The sequence below is a fragment of the Chiloscyllium plagiosum genome, unplaced genomic scaffold (assembly GCF_037043375.1).
Source record: "Chiloscyllium plagiosum isolate Xiang-an unplaced genomic scaffold, Cpla_swu_hap1 HiC_scaffold_6, whole genome shotgun sequence".
NCBI classification, from domain to species: Eukaryota; Metazoa; Chordata; class Chondrichthyes; order Orectolobiformes; family Hemiscylliidae; genus Chiloscyllium; species Chiloscyllium plagiosum.
This window is the reverse complement of record NW_028270144.1, coordinates 14,944,660-14,968,115: the sequence shown is the minus strand read 5'-3', so window position 1 is coordinate 14,968,115 and position 23,456 is coordinate 14,944,660. Positions and strand designations below refer to the sequence as shown.

Below are 23,456 nucleotides of genomic sequence, written 5' to 3'. Positions count from 1 at the left end.
CTGGTGCTTCATTATGGAAATGACATTAAAACCACTGGAAACAAATATAGATTTACTCAATGATGCTAAGAATGAGAAACTATATGAGAAGAAATTTGAGAAACTAATTAGAGAAATCTCACAGGTTAGGTACAGGAGCTTTGTTTGATAAATGTTCACTTTAAGGCCCATGCTCTCTTAGCGCTGGTGAAGATGTTGATGATACATGTTGGCAGATGCAGAGAGTTTAATGTCAGAGGATGAGATTACCTTGGATCTTGCCAGCAGGTTACAGAGGTTGAACAGATTTTGGTTTGTTCTATAGATTAGGTGGATTCCAACAGGAAAAGGGGTGAGATGAAGCATCGCAGCAAGGAAGGTCGTGAAGAGCATTGTGCGATGACAAAACTTGACCCTTATATGAACGTGAATTGGGTTGGCATTGGATGCATTGTTTAGGATCATAACTTGCATGTTCTTATAGAACAAGCAGAAAATGGTGACAAACTTTGAAAATATCAAAGGATACTCTATAATCTCTTGCTGTTGACAGTATCAAAGAGCTTTTTGAGATCAAAGGCGCCCATATGCAAGGGTTGGTGCTGTTCCCACCTTGCTTTTATAGTTACTGCACAGTGAAAATCATGTCCATCGTTGCTTTAAAATTGAGGTGCTGCTGAATCTGGAGCCAACGTAGGTCAACAAAGACAGGAATGATATTTGTTTGATGAACAGAGAAAGGGGAAATGTTACTTTAATATCAGATATCTACTGATCAAGCAAAAATTGTAGAAGTGCAAACAATTTAGTGTCAGAACCAAATGTAATGCATTACTGCTTCGTGACAGGAGGATCAGGAAATTGGAAAAAGATTGCTCGTTTTGATCTGTTATGAGAAAATGATATTAACCAGAGAAGAAATGAAGTTTAGGGTGATAAAGACTGTAAATGCTGGAGTTCAGGATGTCACTAGTTTTCTTCTATGTAAGAGCTAACTAAATCTTACCTGTGATTGCAGTTTACGGTGAAGTTCTGCAAACAAAGCAGCATCTGCCTCTCTCCTCTGTCTTGCCACTGTAAGACAGAACATTGTCATGGGGAAATGGTCATCTTAAAGTATGAAAACCGCAAGTTCATCAAATTGCGCATCCCACTTCAATTCTATATACAAGCATGAGAAGACTTGGATTTTTCATCAATTCTATTAAGTTTTAATGGACGTTAAGGATCACTGTCACAATCCAGACTTTGTTCTTAATAAAATCCATTAAAATTAATTTATTTGGTCATTGAAGGCATTGCTCAAGTTGCTGTCCTCATATGTTATCTATTTGTTAATCATGGACAAGTCCAATTCTCTGCATCCTACACCTCCTGCACCGAGACACCAGGAAGACATGACAGCTTCTTCACTGCAAAACAGGCAACGATGCACTGATGAACATTAAATTAAGCATTTAATCCTAAAGTTGGGGATAGTATCAATTTGAAAGAAAATACAAAATACAGTAAAGATTCGTGGGAGATCAGAGATTGGACAAATGTTTGAAACCAGCAAAAAAAAGACTAAAGACAAAACAGGAAAATTTGTTGTATGAAAAGAAGGCTAATTCAAAATATTTTAAAAATGGTTTGTACAAGTATATAAAACAGCAAAGGGTAAATAAAGTGACATGGTAAATAGTGAATAAATGGATGTGACGTAGTTGAATTTCAAAAGGTATTTAATAAGATGCCACATAAAACATTACTTAGCAAGGTAAAGAGCTTGTGGTGTTGGAGAAGCATATTAGCATGTAAAGTGGATTAGTTAGCTAACTGCAAGCACAGAGAAGAGATACAGCTTAAACTTGGCAAATCAAATCTTGCGGAGTTACACAGGGATCTACGGTGGAGCCTGATCTATTTGCAATATATATGTTCATGACTTAGATAACAGTAGCTAAAATGTGCTGGTGACAAAAATAGGTAGCAAATCAAGTTGTGAAGAGGACACAAAGGGAAACAGATAGGATAAGTACGTGGCATAGGATGGAGATTGCGAAGGTCTCTTTTCAGTACAAATGCAGAGCAACTTCAGAGCATCCTGATGGGGAAAGGATGTGTACAGGGAGTGCAAATACATGCTGAAGAGGCGACAAGTAGGGCCAAAAAAGCAGAAATTATGGAATGATATAAAGCATCAGAAGAATCATGAATTTATGTAAGAAATTGAGTAAAGCGGGGACAGTGAAATAGAGTTAAGATAAGTACACATTACGTTCAGTAGGGCAGGTATAAACTGGAATGATGGGTTTGCCAGGGCTGTGTGTCTGTCTCTGTGTCTTGTAAACTACAGCTGCATTTTCTTTTCCATTTCACCACCATTAAATACTCCTTTGTCTTTTGCACTGGGCTTCTGTACCATCTGGGTGAAAGTGAGGACTGCAAATGCTGGAGATTAGAGCAAGATTAGAGTTGTGCTGGAAAAGCACAGCAGGTCAAGGAACATCCAAGAGTCAGGAAAATTGATGTTTTGGCCAGCAGCCCTTCATCAGGAATGTGTTTCCTGCTCCTCGGATGCTGCCTGACCTGCTGTGCTTTTCCAGCATCACTCTAATCTTGCTTCGATACCATTTGCCCTATTGTTGCACTTCTGCCTCTGTCAGAAGTATAAAAAAAATTTCCAACTCCTTTCAGTTTTTAAGAAGCGTCACACCAGACTCAAAGCAGATGCTGCCAGACCTGCTGAGATTTTCCCTACATTCTCTACTTGTTACAGATTTCCAGCATTTGTAAATTTTACTTTTATTAAAAATGCAATTTTTTTTTCATCAGGGGATCGCTAGTCTGTGCAATTATCTTCCTCAGGGAACACTGGAGCCTGGATCTTTGAATATAGTATATTCAAGGCTGAGTTAGACAGATTTTTGTAAGGAAGTTAAGAGTTATGGGGACAATCAGGAAAATGGAGTGGGGTATAATTGGATGAGTTAAGATTTATGAAATCACAGAATAGGCTAACGGGACCGAATTGAACGTGCTATTCCTAATAATATTATGAACAGGGAGGCACTTGGATTGCCATCTGAAATCTTTTACCACTAGAACAGAATCAGCAATCCTGATTTTGTTCTTCTGCTCCACTGTTTAATAGCAACAAATTAAATGCCAAAGTAAGTGAGGAATTAAATTTGCTGGCATCATAGATGATGATCATAGATGCCAGACAAACAAAGTAGGAATAAAACATTGATCTCCTCCTTTGGAGGACCATCAATTGTTTAGGTTATTAAAGCCTATGTGAGATTTTTTTCCTTCCAGCCTTGACGTGGAAACTCATCTCCTCACCATTGAATATGCAACCATTCATTCTTTCAAGCTTTCATGCAATTACTTGTTAAGTAAGCTAAATGATTCAGAAACTTGGTGATAAATATCGTTTTCACAAAAATCACTGCAAGGATAGAGGATGCGATGAGTTGACCCTCAGTGTTATATTTGCTGTAATTAGTGCAAGGAGGGAGCGCAAGAACTAATGTCACACTTGGACTTTTTAAAAAGGAGATATCATTGTGATATTTTGCAAGGATCATTTTTGATAGATTAAAACTAGTGAAGACATTCACAGGTTTGACAAAAACTTAATCAAACTATAGGTTGGCCATAATAATGACATAAAAGAAAAATTCCAAGCCTAAGTGATCTGAACAAACACTGAGAACATTTTCATTGATTTCTGAACTACTTTAAGAAGTCAACTTACTTTCTTTCTTGATCTTTTCAGCGACAAGAAATTCATCTCTTTCCACGGTGGGAGCAAAATTACTTCCAATTACTCTCACAGCGTACTGGAATTGTTGAGCCACATCAGCTATAAAAGACAAGTGCACACGGTAAAGCCAATTCAGCTCCACAGGTTGGACGGGAAATTAAAATAAACTAAAACTTGGTCTTAGAAACAACAATACTGACAAAAATGTTCCAATTTTAACTGACCTTGATCATTTTGCAATAGAGAACATTATATAATCAAAAACCAGTCTCTCAGATTTTATCCCATGCTTCACACTGCAAATTACTAATTTGTTTTCCTATTTATTATATTTACAAGTGCACATAAAAATACAAAATGCTGCAAATGTGCATTTAGAGAACTAAATAATGAAATAAAATGAAACTATGTAAGGAGGTCATGAGGCTATAAAGGGAGATAGACAGGTTAAGTGTGTGAAGATCTGGAAGCTGGAGTATAATGTGGGAAAGTGTGAAATTGTCTATCTTTGCAAAATAAAAAAAATGAACCAGATCAAAACTGAGAGAGGTTGTAGAACTCTGAGATGCAGAGATCTGGGTGTTCTCATACATGAGTCACCAAAGGTTAGTATGCAAGTACAGAAAATTAAAAAAAAACTAATAGAATGTTGTTTTATTACAAGGTCAATTGGATGCAAGAGTAATGAGGTTTGCTTCAATTATACAGAGCATTGGTGAGACCATATCTATAGTACTGTGTATAATACTGGTCACCATACATACAGAAGGAGGATGCTGATGCATTGCAGGCTGTTCTTAGATTTACTGGACTAATACCTGGAATGAGCAGATTGCCTTAAGAGGAAAGGTGCTTGAGCGTGGGACATCACATGGAGACCTCCTGCAGAGATGTCCTGAGCTGAGATGACTGACCTCAAACAATTTTCCTTTCAGCTAGGTATGACTACAAACAGCAGACAGCTTTTCCTTGATTCCCATGGATTCCAATTTGCTCGGGCTCTTTCATGCTACAATTAGTCAAATACAGCCTTGATGTCAAGCGCAGTCACTCTCATCTGACAGCTAGAATTCAGCTCTTTTATCTACGTTTGAACCAAAGCTGTAATAAAGTCAGGAGCTGAGTGGCCTTGACAGAACTCAAATTCAACATTAGTGAGCACGTTATTGCTAAGCAACTTCTGCTTCATAACAGTTGATGATAATTTCCATCACTTTACTGATGATGCAAAGTAGACTGATAGAGCAATAATGGGCCAGGTTTGATTTATCCTTTTTGTTTAGAGGACATATTGGGCAATTTTCCACATTGCCAGATAGTTGTCAGTGTTATAACCTCCCAGCATGTTTAATGGTTCAATCAAATCTCTCAGTCTTCTCCTGTTCAACATTTTCGATGATGCAAATAAAAAATAACTCCACTCATTCCAGGTATTAGTCAAATAAACTTTCTCTGGACTGCTTCAAAGTATTTATATCCTTTCTTAAATGAGGAGACTACAAACGTTCACAGTACGTCAGATATGGTCTCATCAGTAACCTGTATAACTGAAGCAGAACCTCCCTACTTGTACTCAATTCCCCTTGTAATAAATGATTACATTTCATCAGCTTTCCTATTACTTGTTGTACCTGCATATTAACCTTTTGCATTTCATTATCAGGACACCCAGATTTCTTTACATAGCAAGAGCTCGACAATCCCCCACAATCTCAATAATCTGCCTCTTTTATTCTTCCTCCCAAAACAAATAATTTCACACCTTCCCACATCAACTCCATTTGTCAGATTTTTGCCCACTTGCTTAAGCTATCTGCTCTGTCTACTCAATTTACTTTGCTAACTACTGCTGTGTTATTATCAAATTTAGCAGCCATATCTTCCATCCTTTCCTTTGTATCACTTATACAAATTGATAAAGGTTGGGGTTGCAACTTGTTTCTGGTACCCTACTTCAAGCATCTTGCCAACCAGAAAATGATATATCTATCCGTATCATTGCCTGTTAGCCAGTCAACCTCTTATCTATGCCAATGTGTTCCTTTCTCTATGCCATGAGATTACATTTTCTGCAAAAATGTTTGACATAGCACCTACAAATGCCATTTGGAAATCCAACACATCCACCAGATCTGCTTTCTCTACAGCATGTTAACCTCAATTTCAACAAATTGGTTAAATGTGGTTTCCCTTGAATAAAACCCTGTTGATACTGTTGTGGTTCTGTTCGCCGAGCTGGAAATTTTTGTTGCAAACGTTTCGTCCCCTGTCTAGGTGACATCCTCAGTGCTTGGGAGCCTCCTGTGAAGCGCTTCTATGGTGTTTCCTCCGGCATTTATAGTGGCCTGTCCCTGCCGCTTCCGGTTGTCAGTTTCAACTGTCCGCTGTAGTGGCCAGTATATTGGGTCCAGGTCGATGTGTTTGTTGATGGAGTTTGTGGATGAGTGCCATGCTTCTAGGAATTCCCTGGCTGTTCTTTGTTTGGCTTGCCCTATAATGGTAGTGTTGTCCCAGTCGAATTCATGTTGCTTGTCTTCTGCGTGTGTGTGGTGTAAAATTCCAAGCAGTGGAATGTGGTGAAACGGTTAAAAATTATGTCCCAATACATGTGTGAATCTAACCGGAATGGAGGTGTTGCTTAGTCCCGTGTGAATCTTCTTATCTGTATGTAACCAGAATGGAATGTGTTTTTTAGCCTTGCTCTGCTGTTCACATGAATGTTTATATCTGGAAAAGAGTATATCAGCTGGAAAAGTCTCCAGTTCGGTGAGTCTGCTCCGGGGTTATGTTTAACCGCCGAGCGTGGGTTGTTGGCAACCGCTCTACGAGAACTGACGGCTCCCAGTTTTGGTAACATGTAGAGTGAGTATAAGCCAGACCCGTTCTGGCGACGCTGCGGGGAATAAAATGCCCATATTCTAGCAGACTCGCCTCTTGGTCGTTTGTTCTGTGTCAGACTACTCTCCTACGAACCTGACCTTGAGAATTTTTTAAAACAGTGTGTGGCTACTAAGGATAGCTGGTCGTGTCGTTTCGTGGCTAGTTGATGTTCATGGATGCGGATCGTTAGCTGTCTTCCTGTTTGTCCTATATAGTGTTTTGTGCAGTCCTTGCATGGGAATTTGTACACTACATTAGTTTTGCTCATGCTGGGTATCGGTTCCTTCGTTCTGGTGAGTTGTTGTCTGAGGGTGGCTGTTGGTTTGTGTGCTGTTATAAGTCCTAGTGGTCGCAGTAGTCTGGCTGTCAGTTCTGAAACGCTCCTGATGTATGGTAGTGTGGCTAGTCCTTTGGGTTGCGGCATGTCCTCGTTCCGTTGTCTTTCTCTTAGGCATCTGTTGATGAAATTGCACGGGTATCCGTTTTTGGCGAATACCTTGTACAGGTGTTCCTCTTCCTCTTTTTACAGTTCTGGTGTGCTGCAGTGTCTTGTGGCCTTTTGAATAGTGTCTTGATGCAACTTCGTTGCATCTGGGTCAGATATGTTGATGACACCTTTGTAATCATTAAAAACACAGAAATAGAGAAAACACACCGGATCATCAACGTCACACTCACAGGAATCCGATTCACGAGAGAAGAAGAAAAGGATAACCAACTCCCATTCCTAGACGTGATGGTACAGAGAACACCGAACGGAGAATTCACCACAAAGGTATACAGGAAAGCCACACACACAGACCAAGTCCTGAACTATGAAAGCAACCACCCCAACACACATAAACGAAGTTGCATCAAGACACTATTCAAAAGGGCCACAACACACTGCAGCACACCAGAACTGCAAAAAGAGGAAGAGGAACACCTGTTCAAGGTATTCGCCAAAAACGGATACCCGCATTAATTATCTCACTAGTTAATTCCTTTAAGGCCATGGGATAAGGTTTAGGAGTACCTAGGGGCTTGTTAGTCTGCAGTTCCAACAATTTGCTCAGTACCACAAGCTTGATATAATTTACCCAAAGTTCCCTCTCCCTTCCATTTCTGGATATACAGATATTTCTAACATGTTACTTATATCCACTAGTGAACAGTGATACACTACTTGTTAAAGTAATCTGTCATTTCCTTATTTTTGATCAATAATCCCCTAAACTGACTTCCTATCGGGCTAACAATTTTTTTTACTTCTTTACTTTCTAAATATCTGTAGAAACTATTAATATTCTTACATTTTCAATTAGCTATCTCTCATATTCTAAATTTTCCAGTTGCAGAGTCTGTTTGAGATATGACATCTGGAACAATGCATAGTTTTGTTTAAGAAAGAACATAACTGGATTAAAATTCACTGGGACGAAGGGTTGGTTTCTGAGCAAAGATTGGACACAGCAGCCCTATAACTATTGGAGACTGGAATACAGAAGAATGAGAACTGATCTTATTGAAACGTTTAAGATTGCAGGGAAATTGACAGGGTGGATGCAGAAAGGACAATTCCAAGTGTTGGAGAGATTAGAACTAGAGGGCACAGTTTAAAAAGGAGGGATCTCTCAATTAAGATGGAGATTTGAAGAAATCTTTTACTCCCAAAAGGACATTAGTTCCCGAATTCTCTTCACCAGAGAAAAAGGGAAGCATAATTACCCGAATATTGTTAAGGCTGAGGTAGATAGATTCTTGAATGACAAGGAAATCAACTGGACTAGAGACTAGACAGGAAGATAGTGTTGAGGCCTTTTGGATCAGCCATGGTCTTATTGATGGTGCAACAGACTTGTGTGACCAAATTGGTAAACATGTGACCAAATTGCCTAATTTGTACATTCAGTGCAACTAGGAGAGTGACATTTCTGGTGCCAAGCAATGAGCTGGTTTAAGTAACTTATAGGAAACATGATAGTAATAATAGTTCAATTAGCAATGGATAATAGAAAGTAATAATCTAAAATGAAGTTTCCAATTTGGAGAATTGCTAATTTCAAAGAGAAGAGTAGGATCTAACCAGATGAAAATGGAACCAAAATTAACAGGAATAAATGATAAATGAAAATGTTTAGGGAAAATATCTTCAAATACCAAACAATCATGATCGGGAACCCATTGTGCATGAGGGTCTTGGAAGTGGAAATGATTAGTGGTTTCATAAGGAAAAAGGATGGCAATGAAGGGAAATAAACCAGCAGGTCTACAGGGAGAGGAGGGAACACATTGATTGGATTACTCAATGAAGAGCCAGCATTACTCTGACTGGCCAAATAGCCTTGTTGTGTTATAATTATATGTTAACTTTGCTTTTTCTTCATCTACTTCCTCTTACCCAGACTCTTTATATTCCAAAAGTCTGAATCCTTTCCTCTGATATCATCTCATCAATTTAATTACTCTTCATACTCCTGGTGATAATACACCACTTTCTGGATTAGTGGTGCTGGAAAAGCACAGCAGTTCAGGCAGCATCCGAGGAGCAGTAACTGCTGTGCTTTTCCAGCACCACTAATCCAGAATCTGGCTTCCAGCATCTGCAGTCATTGTTTTTAAGAAGGGCTTATGCCCGAAACGTCGATTCTCCTGTTCCCTGGATGCTGCCTGACCTGCTGCGCTTTTCCAGCAACACATTTTCAGCTTTTTACCACTCACACTATCCCTATATTGACTGGCACTATAATAATCCTGAGTAACACGTCCTCTATTCTCCAAATACTGAACCCCCGATTGGAGGACTCGGATTTTACGCCTCTCAATTTCATTGTCTCCGACGTGAGAAAGTCCTCCTAATTTTGTCCGTTCTTTCTCCAACACCCTTGTCACCGCCCTGTGGTTATCGCCTTTGGAAGAGAACGCATCATTCTAGCCTCTCAATGCCAGCTGCAAACATACTCGGTCTAATGCCTCCCCTGCACGTCGCTACCTCACTCCCTCATTGCACTTGTGCTTGTTTTCATTCTCACTGGGGCGGAATCACTGTCGACACTTTCCTGCCTCACTGACTGCGGACGGGACCAGCAAGTCTCGGGCTGCCCAAGCTCCAGACCCCGGCCCTAACTCACCCTCATTGCGGCCCAGAATCCGGCAGCACAGGCTTTGCAACAGTAGATTCGGTGACTTATGATCCACAGTCGCCATCGCCCGTCTTCCCAGTGCCCTGGCCCACAAGTCCCAGGTCGAAGCCCTGGCTTTACCACAGACCGCCCAGCTGCGGTCTCAGTTGATCACCAGCGCCAACGGCGCCATTTTTTTCAAGAGCCCGCTTGATTGCAACGGAACTGCAAACATCCACTTCCGGGTCAGAGGCACAATCCACCGCGAGGGGATGGATGGGGTCCGAGATCAGGGCGGGGCTTGGCGCCGAGAAGGAGGCGTCAGGAGGAGGGAGAGTGGGTGTGGCTGTGGGCAAGACCATGGCGTGGGCGGGGCACAGCATTGAGGGGCGTGGTCATAGAGGGCGGGCCTTAAAAGGGGCGGGGACAGTGTGTGTGGGGGCGCGACGATGGATGGGCGGGACCAGTATGAGCGGTTCAGGATGGATGCGAACGGTGTCAAGATGTGGGCGGAGCAGGATGGAGAGAGCGAAGGGGCCAGCAGGTGGGCGTGACTTAGTAGAGGGGAGGGGCTGATCGGGCAGACCGGGCGTGGCTGGGTGGAGCGATTTGTGGGTTGCCTGGCGCTGATTGGGGTTGATAAAAGTTTAAAAACCCACAACAGCAGGTTATAGTTCAACGGGTTTATTTGGAAACACGAGCGTTCGAAGCGCTGTCCCTTCATCAGGTTCCAAATAATCCTGTTGGAGTTGCGTGATTTTTAACTTTGTCCACCCCAGTCCAACACTGGCACAGCCACTCGAGATATGAAGGGTCAAAGGGCGGAGCCGTGGAGTGGGCGGGGCCAGATCTAGGAGGGCTGGCACGAGGGAGCGCGTCTGCGCAGAGGGAAGTCTGTTGAGGCGCGCTGGCGTTACCATGGTTACTCCTAGTCCACTGAAGGTGGAGCTGACCCTTGTCGTTCTTCTTGCAGTAATTATCGTGTGCCACAGATTTTGAGCATTGGGTGTGAGGTTTTCATGCTCGAGATTTAAACATCCCGCACACTGTTTCCATGCCTTTTTATCCAGGTATTATTTTAAATTTATTCATGGGAAGGTTAATGTTGTTTGGTAAGTCTGCCATTTATAGCTCTTCCCTGATGGTGGTAACTGCATGCTTTCCAAGGTCATTTCATTTGAAGTCACATTTAGAAAGGAAATAAAGAACTTCATAGCATCTTTCATCACCACAGATTTTTTTTCCAAAGCCAATGAATTTCAGGAAAGGTAATTTCGGTGATGTTGATTGAAGGATAAATATTTCCCAGCAAACTACGCAGAGAATAATTGCTCATCTTCAAAATAGTGCAACGGAATCTTTTACATCCACCTGAGAAGACAAGAGAGTTCTCAGTTTAACCACTCATAGCATCACACAGCACAGAAACAGACCCTTTGGTCCAACCAGTCCATGCTGAACATAAACTAGACCCACCTATCAACTCATCTGAAAAACGTTTACGTTCACTATGAAGAATATCCTCAGTACTTCTGTACTCAAGTGAGTCTTAAAAGGTGAGGATCCACTCACTATGTGACAACTGGGCATCTTGGTGAACTCAGCCCAGTAGAATTTAGATTAGATTAGATTACTTACAGTGTGGAAACAGGCCCTTCGGCCCAACAAGTCCACACTGCCCCGCCGAAGCGCAACCCACCCATACCCCTACATGTACCCCTTACCTAACACCACGGGCAATTTAGCATGGCCAATTCACCTGACCTGCACATCTTTGAACTGTGGGAGGAAACCGGAGCACCCGGAGGAAACCCATGCAGACACGGGGAGAATGTGCAAACTCCACACAGTCAGTCGCCTGAGGCGGGAATTGAACCCGGGTCTCTGGCGCTGTGAGGCAGCAGTGCTAACCACTGCCACCGTGCCGCCCACAAATTTATATTAGATTCCCTACAGTTGGAAACAGGCCCTTCAGCCCAACAAATCCATACTGACCCTCCACAGAGTAACCCACCCAGACCCATTTCCCTCTGACTAAAACACCTAATACTATGGGCAATTTAGCATGGCCAATTCACCTGACCTGCACATCTTTGGACTGTGGGAGAAAACACACACGGACACAGGGAGAATGTGCAAACTCCACACAGACAGTTACCCAAGAATTGAACCTGGGTCCCTGGTGCTGTGAGGCAGCAGTGCTAACCACTGAGCCACCATGCCACCCTTCCCTAGAATTCCTTCCCTTAAAGGGCATGAATGAACCACAAACTAATGGTTGTATGGCAATGTTTTCCATCTTTCTCATTAAGTATTAATAAATTAATTGGTCACAACTCATTTGACTTCTGAGATTCCGTTCCTGCTGAACTTCCAGTATAAGCTAAAATGATTGCTGTTAATTTTGTTATTCTCTTCCTCTGATCAAGTGTCTTCAGTCTTTGTCATTTTAAAATGTGAAATAAATTCAAAGAAAATATTTCACCTCTGAATTGGTTTCAGAACACTTTTAGACATTGTAATGTAAGTGTCTTGGTGCCTCATTGTCTCATCTCAAGCTTCCCCATGGACAGAAAGGCTATTCATGTGACGCTTTTACAGAAAGATTTTCATTATAAAGGTTTGCTGATTGAAAGCCAAAGGAAGGTCAGGGATTCACTTTTCAAAACCTTGCATGGGAATTGTGTTTTGGAGACATTGTAAAAAAAAAAATTGCATTGTGACAGTGATAGTATGCAGAATCTCCTGCCATTTGATTGTGTTGGTAACTTGGCATTTTAATATTTCAATCATAAAATTGACTGTATTCAAGAATTACAAAAGTATTTCACTTTTAACTTTATTCAATATTAGATTTAATCCTGATTTTCCGATAATACTTCACCATATTTAACATGCTTTGAAAATTGGAGTTGCTCATTTATCAATAGACAAAATCTCGCTCTGTAATTATAAATATAATTAAGATATAATTCAGCTGACTGTATATTTATCTGCTGCACCCAAAGAAAATCAATAAAAATTAGACTCTGCTCCAGGAGCCAGTATGATGAAGTGTTTGTTGGCATTCTGTTTTGTTTTCTAATATCTAAGCAGCAACAACCCTGGAGACTGTACAAAACGATTGCATCAAATAAGCTTGTGCTCCGAAACTTTCCGGAGCTTAGTTCCAGAAACGTAAGATAATGCTGAAGATTTGTTCCGGACCATCTTCCTCCCCAACCAATGGCATTCAAAAAGTTTCAGCAAACTTTCAAGCATCCAGACAAATCTAAGCAACAACAAAATGTGACTTTAACAAAGACACTGTGTACTGTGTCTTTAACATACTAAACAGCCTAAAGGTGCTTTGCAGGAGCATTATCCATCAAAATTTGATACCAATCCATGTAAAGATGTAGTGGGTAAATAAGAAAAGGCTTGTCAAATAGGTAGGAGGAGAAAGGAATGAGGTTTCAAGAGGAATTTCTAGAGCTGAAGGCCTAGGCAAGTTGAAGTTTCACTACCAATATTAGAGCAATTGAAAGCACAAATACACAAGAAGCCTGAATTTGAGGATCACAGAGGTTGTAGAGGAATTCTAAGGCTTGAAGAGGTTTTGGGGGATGCGAGGAATTCAAAAACCTGAATAAGAATTTTTAAATTGAAAAATTACCACACTGAAAACCAATTTAGCTCATATGCCAAGGTGTTGTTGAGTGAATAGTACCTGTTGCTGTTAGGATATGCACAACAAAATGTTGAACCAGCTGAATCTTAAAGTTTATAGAGACTGAAAACTGGTGGTTTTGAGGGAATACGGGGCAGCATACCTCCCTAAATGGTCAACTTGACACGTGATAATGGTGTTAAAAAGGATTTTTGTAACAGTGTGGCTGAGAAGATCAGGAAGGTAGTCATACAGCAAGAAAACAGACCCTTCCATCCAACTTGTCCATGTCTACCAGCCATCCCAATCTGACCGAGTCCTATTTGCCAGCATTTGGCCCATATCCCTAATACCCTTCCCATTCATATATCCATCCAGATGCTTTTTAAATATTGCAATTGTACCTGCCTCCACCACTTCATCTGGCAGGTCATTCCATAGACGCACCGCCCTGTGAATGAAAAAGTTACCACTCTGGTCCTTTTTAAATCTTTCCTCCCTCACCTTAAACCTATGTCCTCAAGTTATTGTGTGATTTTGAAAATATTGAGAAAATATTCACCGGGAAGTGAAGTGCCTGATAATTTGGTGATCCCCGGAATATCCATTCTTGTTTGCAAACTGCACATCCTGTGGGATAGAGCATCTTTCCCTCAGAGGAGATGGTAGTGGTGGTGGTGGTGGAGGTTTGGCAGCAACTTTGCTCACATACTCAAAAATTAATACTTGATAGATGATATCCATCCTTTCCAGGTACTTGCTTGTTGCTGGGAAGATATGGCCTTTTAAATTTCAAATAATAAGAGTTCTGTACCAAACAGAAGTTGCTGGAGAAAACCATCATCTGTGCAAAGAAAACAGAATTATTGTTTCAAGTCCAGTGGCCCTTCTTCAGAACTGCACTAAGATTATTCATAGCATGTAGTTGCAGAGTATCATCAAGCGGAAGAGAATTATCCATGTCAGCTGAGAGAGGAGCTGCTCAAAGTCTTTCCCCTGGGGTGGGAGAGTCCAGAACTAGAAGGCATAAGTTTAGGGTGAGAGGGGAAATATATAAAATGGACCTAAGGGACAACTTTTTCACACAAGGGGTGGTGCATGTATGGAATGAGCTGCCAGAGGAAGTGCTGGAGGCTGGTACAATTGCAACATTTAAAAGGCATCTGGATGGGTATATGAATAGGAAAGGTTTGAGGGATGTGGGCCAAGTGCTGGCAAATGGGATTAGATTTGGTTGGGGTATCTGGTTGGGGTATGGACTAGTTGGACTGAACGGTCTGCTTCCGTTCTGCACACCTCGATGACTCTATGCCTCTGTTTCCCTACCTGTGAATTACTAAGGATAGTGGTGATCGTGGAGCAGAATGCTCTTTTGATAATGTCATAAAGAGCACACAGGTTGCTGCTAAAAGTTCCTAACACTGGCCGAGAAACTCGCAGTCTTCTGCACAACTGCTTTAGAAACAGAATATCACGTAGCATATATAACACCAAAAAGCACATCATCTTGTTTAAAGTAACCCTCGATTTTGTGGGAGGAAATATGGTGAGGCTAACAGCGCTCATGGTAAAGTGAAATTGGTGAACAGTGTTAAATGCAGAATTAAGAAGCTGAGTTGCCATGTCCTCCTTAAACCAGTTTCAATTTCACCGAGAAACACGTGGAGGCTTTACGAATTTAAACAAAACTTTTACGTTTCCTGTCTCTGCATGTCGAGATCCCACCTTTCCTTCTCCTACGCTGTCTCTTTTTTTGGTATTTGACCTCAATTCACATGGGTGTTTGGATTCTGTGTCTTTTTTTTTCGCAACGAGCTGCTGCTGGCCTCATTCACACGTTGAGAGGGCGCTGGACTCTCCCTGTCTCCCACTCTGATAGCGAGTTGCCGTACAAGCCACCACCCCCGTGGAGATCAAGCAGGAAATCGACCACGAAACAAAATTAACAGATCGGGGAGGAATATATAAATCCTTTGTTTTACTTTGGTTTCTTATTCCGGACAGGTTGGAAGGAGTCTGGTTTGCAAACAGCTCACCTACTTGTGCAGGAAAAGCTATAACAGTGCCATAGCTACAATGAAAATACAGGAGACCCTAATCGATCTGTCCTTCTGAGGCAGCAGCTGTAAACAGCAACAAGGAAGCGGTGCTATTAAACATTAATATTAAAGATTCATGTTGAGGGAGCAGGGGCTCCGCCCACACCATTATATTGTGTTGCGGGTAGCCCCGGGTATGTTGGTGTGAATTAGTTCCCCATCTGTCTCCGTGTGTTTGTGTGTCTGAGTACGGAGCTGTGCCCGCCCGGAGGAGGAGCCCACTTTTCTGGGAGGAGGAAGGGGATCAGTTCCCGGGGAGAGCGGGAGCCCAGAGCCGGAACATGCGCCGTCTGACAGCGGATTAGAGCCGCCGCTTGGAGCCGGACACGGACCGGGAGGAGGCGATGGACTGGAGCGGGCTCTGGAGCACCATCCGCCGCTGGGTGAGTGTCCGTCGGCCAAGCCCCTTACTGGGGAGGGGAGGGGATAGTCTCTCTCGCCCTCCTCCTGCAGCACCCCGCTCTCCAGCCCCAACCCCGGCCCCGGCACAGGCTTCATCCTGGGGCCCGGCACCTGTTCAAACCCGGCTCCAGCCTCCCACAGTCCGCCCTCCGCTCCGCAGGATTTTGGAAGCGGCTTCGGTCTCCAAATGTGGATCAGTCCCCGGAGTGGGGAGGTTGTGGATCAGAGTGGGGAGGTTGTGGTTCAGAGTGGGGAGGTTGTGGATCAGGTCCCGGAGTGGGGAGGTTGTGGATCGGAGTGGGGAGGTTGTGGATCAGAGTGGGGAGGTTGTGGATCGGAGTGGGGAGGTTGTGGTTCAGAGTGGGGAGGTTGTGGATCAGGTCCCGGAGTGGGGAGGTTGTGGATCGGAGTGGGGAGGTTGTGGATCAGAGTAGGGGAGGTTGTGGATCAGAGTGGGGAGGTTGTGGATCAGAGTGGGGAGGTTGTGGATCGGAGTGGGGAGGTTGTGGATCAGAGTGGGGAGGTTGTGGATCAGGTCCCGGAGTGGGGAGGTTGTGGTTCAGAGTGGGGAGGTTGTGGATCAGAGTGGGGAGGTTGTGGATCAGAGTGGGGAGGTTGTGGATCAGAGTGGGGAGGTTGTGGATCAGGTCCCGGAGTGAGGAGGTTGTGGATCAGGTCCCGGAGTGGGGAGGTTGTGGTTCAGAGTGGGGAGGTTGTGGATCAGAGTGGGGAGGTTGTGGATCGGAGTGGGGAGGTTGTGGATCAGAGTGGGGAGGTTGTGGATCAGGTCCCGGAGTGGGGAGGTTGTGGATCGGAGTGGGGAGGTTGTGGATCAGAGTAGGGGAGGTTGTGGATCAGAGTGGGGAGGTTGTGGTTCAGAGTGGGGAGGTTGTGGATCAGAGTGGGGAGGTTGTGGAACGGAGTGGGGAGGTTGTGGATCAGAGTGGGGAGGTTGTGGTTCAGAGTGGGGAGGTTGTGGTTCAGAGTGGGGAGGTTGTGGTTCAGAGTGGGGAGGTTATGGATCAGAGTGGGGAGGTTGTGGATCAGGTCCCGGAGTGGGGAGGTTGTGGAACGGAGTGGGGAGGTTGTGGATCAGAGTGGGGAGGTTGTGGTTCAGAGTGGGGAGGTTGTGGTTCAGAGTGGGGAGGTTGTGGTTCAGAGTGGGGGGGTTGTGGATCAGAGTGGGGAGGTTGTGGATCAGAGTGGGGAGGTTGTGGATCAGGTCCCCGGAGTGGGGAGGTTGTGGTTCAGATTGGGGAGGTTGTGGTTCAGAGTGGGGAGGTTGTGGTTCAGAGTGGGGAGGTTATGGATCGGAGTGGGGAGGTTGTGGATCAGGTCCCGGAGTGGGGAGGTTGTGGAACGGAGTGGGGAGGTTGTGGATCAGAGTGGGGAGGTTGTGGATCAGAGTGGGGAGGTTGTGGTTCAGAGTGGGGAGGTTGTGGTTCAGAGTGGGGAGGTTGTGGATCAGAGTGGGGAGGTTGTGGTTAAGAGTGGGGAGGTTGTGGATCAGGTCCCGGAGTGGGGAGGTTGTGGATCAGAGTGGGGAGGTTGTGGATCAGAGTGGGGAGGTTGTGGATCAGAATGGGGGGGTTGTGGATCGGAGTGGGGAGGTTGTGGTTCAGAGTGGGGAGGTTGTGGATCAGGTCCCGGAGTGGGGAGGTTGTGGAACGGAGTGGGGAGGTTGTGGATCAGAGTGGGGAGGTTGTGGATCGGAGTAGGGAGGTTGTGGATCGGAGTAGGGAGGTTGTTGGTCAGAGTAGGGGAGGTTGTGGTTCAGAGTGGGGGAGGTTGTGGATCAGAGTGGGGGAGGTTGTGGATCAGAGTGGGGGAGGTTGTGGATCAGAGTGGGGGAGGTTGTGGATCAGAGTGGGGGAGGTTGTGGATCAGAGTGGGGAGGTTGTGGATCAGAGTGGGGGAGGTTGTGGATCAGGTCCCGGAGTGGGGAGGTTGTGGATCAGAGTGGGGAGGTTGTGGTTCAGAGTGGGGGGGTTGTGGATCAGAGTGGGGGAGGTTGTGGATCAGGTCCCGGAGTGGGGAGGTTGTGGATCAGAGTGGGGGGAGGGTTGTGGATCAGAGTGGGGAGGTTGTGGATCAGGTCCCCGGAGTGGGGAGGTTGTGGATCAGAGTGGGGAGGTTGTGGTTCAGAGTGGGGAGGTTGTGGTTCAGAGTGGGGAGGTTGTGGTTCAGAGTGGGGAGGTTGTGGTTCAGAGTGGGGAGGTTGTGGATCAGAGTGGGGAGGTTGTGGATCAGGTCCCCGGAGTGGGGAGGTTGTGGTTCAGAGTGGGGAGGTTGTGGTTCAGAGTGGGGAGGTTGTGGTTCAGAGTGGGGAGGTTATGGATCAGAGTGGGGAGGTTGTGGATCAGGTCCCGGAGTGGGGAGGTTGTGGAACGGAGTGGGGAGGTTGTGGTTCAGAGTGGGGAGGTTGTGGTTCAGAGTGGGGAGGTTGTGGTTCAGAGTGGGGAGGTTGTGGATCAGAGTGGGGAGGTTGTGGATCAGGTCCCCGGAGTGGGGAGGTTGTGGTTCAGAGTGGGGAGGTTGTGGTTCAGAGTGGGGAGGTTGTGGTTCAGAGTGGGGAGGTTATGGATCAGAGTGGGGAGGTTGTGGATCAGGTCCCGGAGTGGGGAGGTTGTGGAACGGAGTGGGGAGGTTGTGGATCAGAGTGGGGAGGTTGTGGATCAGAGTGGGGAGGTTGTGGTTCAGAGTGGGGAGGTTGTGGTTCAGAGTGGGGAGGTTGTGGATCAGAGTGGGGAGGTTGTGGTTAAGAGTGGGGAGGTTGTGGATCAGGTCCCGGAGTGGGGAGGTTGTGGATCAGAGTGGGGAGGTTGTGGATCAGAGTGGGGAGGTTGTGGATCAGAATGGGGGGGTTGTGGATCGGAGTGGGGAGGTTGTGGTTCAGAGTGGGGAGGTTGTGGATCAGGTCCCGGAGTGGGGAGGTTGTGGAACGGAGTGGGGAGGTTGTGGATCAGAGTGGGGAGGTTGTGGATCGGAGTAGGGAGGTTGTGGATCGGAGTAGGGAGGTTGTTGGTCAGAGTAGGGGAGGTTGTGGATCAGAGTGGGGGAGGTTGTGGATCAGAGTGGGGGAGGTTGTGGATCAGAGTGGGGGAGGTTGTGGATCAGAGTGGGGGAGGTTGTGGATCAGAGTGGGGGAGGTTGTGGATCAGAGTGGGGGAGGTTGTGGATCAGAGTGGGGGAGGTTGTGGATCAGAGTGGGGAGGTTGTGGATCAGAGTGGGGGAGGTTGTGGATCAGGTCCCGGAGTGGGGAGGTTGTGGATCAGAGTGGGGAGGTTGTGGTTAAGAGTGGGGGGGTTGTGGATCAGAGTGGGGGAGGTTGTGGATCAGGTCCCGGAGTGGGGAGGTTGTGGATCAGAGTGGGGGGAGGGTTGTGGATCAGAGTGGGGAGGTTGTGGATCAGGTCCCCGGAGTGGGGAGGTTGTGGATCAGAGTGGGGAGGTTGTGGTTCAGAGTGGGGAGGTTGTGGTTCAGAGTGGGGAGGTTGTGGTTCAGAGTGGGGAGGTTGTGGTTCAGAGTGGGGGGGTTGTGGATCAGAGTGGGGGAGGTTGTGGATCAGGTCCCGGAGTGGGGAGGTTGTGGATCAGAGTGGGGAGGTTGTGGATCAGAGTGGGGGAGGTTGTGGATCAGGTCCCGGAGTGGGGAGGTTGTGGTTCAGAGTGGGGAGGTTGTGGTTCAGAGTGGGGAGGTTGTGGATCAGAGTGGGGGAGGTTGTGGATCAGAGTGGGGAGGTTGTGGATCAGGTCCCGGAGTGGGGAGGTTGTGGATCAGAGTGGGGGGAGGGTTGTGGATCAGGTCCCGGAGTGGGGAGGTTGTGGATCGGAGTGGGGAGGTTGTGGATCAGAGTGGGGGAAGGTTGTGGATCAGAGTGGGGGGAGGGTTGTGGATCAGGTCCCGGAGTGGGGAGGTTGTGGATCGGAGTGGGGAGGTTGTGGATCGGAGTGGGGAGGTTGTGGATCGTAGTGGGGAGGTTGTGGATCGGAGTGGGGGAGGGATGTGGATCGGAGTGGGGGAGGGATGTGGATCGGAGTGGGGAGGTTGTGGATCGGAGTGGGGAGGTTGTGGATCGGAGTGGGGAGGTTGTGGATCGGAGTGGGGAGGTTGTGGATCGGAGTGGGGGGGTTGTGGATCGGAGTGGGGAGGTTGTGGATCGGAGTGGGGAGGTTGTGGATCGGAGTGGGGAGGTTGTGGATCGGAGTGGGGAGGTTGTGGATCGGAGTGGGGAGGTTGTGGATCGGAGTGGGGAGGTTGTGGATCGGAGTGGGGAGGTTGTGGATCGGAGTGGGGAGGTTGTGGATCGGAGTGGGGAGGTTGTGGATCAGAGTGGGGAGGTTGTGGTTCAGAGTGAGGAGGTTGTGGATCAGGTCCCGGAGTGGGGAGGTTGTGGTTCAGAGTGGGGGGGTTGTGGTTCAGAGTGGGGAGGTTGTGGATCAGAGTGGGGAGGTTGTGGATCAGAGTGGGGAGGTTGTGGTTCAGAGTGGGGAGGTTGTGGTTCAGAGTGGGGAGGTTGTGGTTCAGAGTGGGGAGGTTGTGGATCAGAGTGGGGAGGTTGTGGATCAGGTCCCGGAGTGGGGAGGTTGTGGATCAGAGTAGGGGAAGTTGTGGATCGGAGTGGGGAGGTTGTGGATCAGAGTAGGGGAGGTTGTGGATCAGAGTGGGGGGAGGGTTGTCGATCAGAGTGGGGAGGTTGTGGATCAGGTCCCCGGAGTGGGGAGGTTGTGGTTCAGAGTGGGGAGGTTGTGTTTCAGAGTGGGGAGGTTGTGTTTCAGAGTGGGGAGGTTGTGGATCAGAGTGGGGAGGTTGTGGATCAGGTCCCGGAGTGGGGAGGTTGTGGATCGGAGTGGGGAGGTTGTGGATCGGAGTGGGGAGGTTGTGGATCGGAGTGGGGAGGTTGTGGATCAGAGTAGGGGAGGTTGTGGATCGGAGTGGGGAGGTTGTGGATCAGAGTAGGGGAGGTTGTGGATCAGAGTGGGGGGAGGGTTGTGGATCAGAGTGGGGAGGTTGTGGATCAGGTCCCCGGAGTGGGGAGGTTGTGGACCAGAGTGGGGAGGTTGTGGACCAGAGTGGGGAGGTTGTGGACCAGAGTGGGGGGGTTGTGGATCGGAGTGGGGAGGTTGTGGATCGGAGTGGGGAGGTTGTGGATCGGAGTGGGGAGGTTGTGGATCAGGTCCCGGAGTGGGGAGGTTGTGGATCGGAGTGGGGACGTTGTGGACCGGAGTGGGGGGGGATGTGGTTCAGAGTGGGGGGGGGATGTGGTTCAGAGTGGGGGGGGATGTGGTTCAGAATGGGGTGGGATGTGGATCAGAGTGGGGGGGTTGTGGATCAGAGTGTGGAGGTTGTGGATCAGAGTGGGGGGGGATGTGGATCAGAGTGGGGGGGGGATGTGGTTCAGAGTGGGGGGGGGATGTGGATCAGAGTGGGGGGGGATGTGGATCAGAGTGGGGGGAGGGTTGTCGATCAGAGTGGGGAGGTTGTGGATCAGGTCCCCAGAGTGGGGAGGTTGTGGACCAGAGTGGGGAGGTTGTGGACCAGAGTGGGGGGGTTGTGGACCAGAGTGGGGGGGTTGTGGATCGGAGTGGGGAGGTTGTGGATCGGAGTGGGGAGGTTGTGGATCGGAGTGGGGAGGTTGTGGATCAGGTCCCGGAGTGGGGAGGTTGTGGATTGGAGTGGGGACGTTGTGGACCGGAGTGGGGGGGGATGTGGTTCAGAGTGGGGGGGGATGTGGTTCAGAATGGGGGGGGATGTGGATCAGAGTGGGGGGGGGATGTGGATCAGAGTGTGGAGGTTGTGGATCAGAGTGGGGGGAGGGTTGTCGATCAGAGTGGGGAGGTTGTGGATCAGGTCCCCAGAGTGGGGAGGTTGTGGACCAGAGTGGGGAGGTTGTGGACCAGAGTGGGGGGGTTGTGGACCAGAGTGGGGGGGTTGTGGATCGGAGTGGGGAGGTTGTGGATCGGAGTGGGGAGGTTGTGGATCGGAGTGGGGAGGTTGTGGATCAGGTCCCGGAGTGGGGAGGTTGTGGATTGGAGTGGGGACGTTGTGGACCGGAGTGGGGGGGGATGTGGTTCAGAGTGGGGGGGGATGTGGTTCAGAGTGGGGGGGGATGTGGTTCAGAATGGGGGGGGATGTGGATCAGAGTGTGGAGGTTGTGGATCAGAGTGGGGGGGGATGTGGATCAGAGTGGGGGGGGGATGTGGATCAGAGTGGGGGGGGGATGTGGTTCAGAGTAGGGGGGGGATGTGGTTCAGAGTGGGGGGGGGATGTGGTTCAGAGTGGGGGGGGGATGTGGTTCAGAGTGGGGGGGGATGTGGATCAGAGTGGGGGGGGATGTGGATCAGAGTGGGGGGGTTGTGGATCAGAGTGGGGGGGATTGTGGATCGGAGTGGGGGGGATTGTGGATCGGAGTGGGGGGGTTGTGGATCGGAGTGGGGGGGTTGTGGATCGGAGTGGGGGGGTTGTGGATCGGAGTGGGGGGGGGTTGTGGATCGGAGTGGGGGGGGGTTGTGGATCAGAGGTGGGGAGGTTGTGGATCGGAGTGGGGGGGGGTTGTGGATCGGAGTGGGGGGGGGTTGTGGATCAGAGTGGGGAGGTTGTGGATCGGAGTGGGGAGGTTGTGGATCGGAGTGGGGGGGGGTTGTGGATCAGAGGTGGGAAGGTTGTGGATCGGAGTGGGGGGGGGGTTGTGGATCAGAGTGGGGAGGTTGTGGATCGGAGTGGGGGAGGTTGTGGATCAGAGTGGGGGGGGTTGTGGATCGAAGTGGGGAGGTTGTGGATCGAAGTGGGGAGGTTGTGGATCGGAGTGGGGAGGTTGTGGATCAGTCCCCGGAGTGGGGAGGTTGTGGATCGGAGTGGGGGGGGTTGTGGATCGAAGTGGGGAGGTTGTGGATCGGAGTGGGGAGGTTGTGGATCGGAGTGGGGAGGTTGTGGATCAGGTCCCCTGAGTGGGGGGGGGGGGGGGGGCTTGTGGATCAGAGTGGGGGGCTTGTGGATCAGAGTGGGGGGTGATGTGGTTCAGAGTGGGGGGTGATGTGGTTCAGAGTGGGGAGGTTGTGGATCAGAGTGGGAAGGTTGTGGATCGGAGTGGGGGGCATTGTGGATCGGAGTGGGGGGCGTTGTGGATCGAAGTGGGGGGGTTGTGGATCAGGTCCCCGTAGTGGGGAAGTTGTGAATCAGAGTGGGGTGGGTTGTGGATCAGAGTGGGGGGGATGTGGATCAGAATGGGGGGGAGGATGTGGATCAGAGTGGGGGGGTTGTGGATCAGGTCCCCGGAGTGGGGTGGGTTGTGGATCAGACTGGGGGGGGGGGGGGGCTTGTGGATCAGAGTGGGGGGCTTGTGGATCAGAGTGAGGGTGATGTGGTTCAGAGTGTGGAGGTTGTGGATCAGAGTGGGGAGGTTGTGGATTGGAGTGGGGGGGGTTGTGAATTACAGTGCGGGGCGGCGGGGGGGTTTGTGTATCAAGTCCCCAGAGTGGGGAAGATGTGGATCCGTCCCGGAGTGGGGAGGTTTTGGATCAGAGTGGGGTGGTTGTGGATCACAGTGGAGGAGGGGGGGGGTTGTGGATCAGGTCCCCGGGGTGGGGAGGTC

The 23,456-nt window shown here is 48.0% G+C and overlaps 2 protein-coding genes across 8 annotated transcripts in view; one reads left to right on the top strand and one right to left on the bottom strand.

The window, feature by feature from the left end:
* The window catches only part of tubgcp3 (tubulin gamma complex component 3), a 59,045-nt gene extending 49,114 nt beyond the window's left edge, over positions 1–9,931 (bottom strand). Inside the window, exons 1-3 of the mRNA XM_043691221.2 lie at positions 9,724–9,931; positions 3,725–3,832; positions 986–1,053 (exon numbers count right to left, since the gene is read on the bottom strand). Coding sequence (XP_043547156.1) covers positions 986–1,053; positions 3,725–3,832; positions 9,724–9,799 — 252 coding nt within the window. The 5' untranslated portion in view covers positions 9,800–9,931. The remainder of the gene's footprint in view (positions 1–985; positions 1,054–3,724; positions 3,833–9,723) is intronic.
* A 5,725-nt stretch (positions 9,932–15,656) lies between these two features.
* atp11a (ATPase phospholipid transporting 11A) overlaps positions 15,657–23,456 on the top strand; it is a 150,088-nt gene continuing 142,288 nt past the window's right edge. For all 7 annotated transcript variants that reach the window (XM_043691212.2, XM_043691213.2, XM_043691218.2 and 4 more), the window contains exon 1: positions 15,657–15,845. In XM_043691212.2, the coding sequence (XP_043547147.2) occupies positions 15,807–15,845 (39 nt within the window). In that variant the 5' untranslated portion in view covers positions 15,657–15,806. The remainder of the gene's footprint in view (positions 15,846–23,456) is intronic.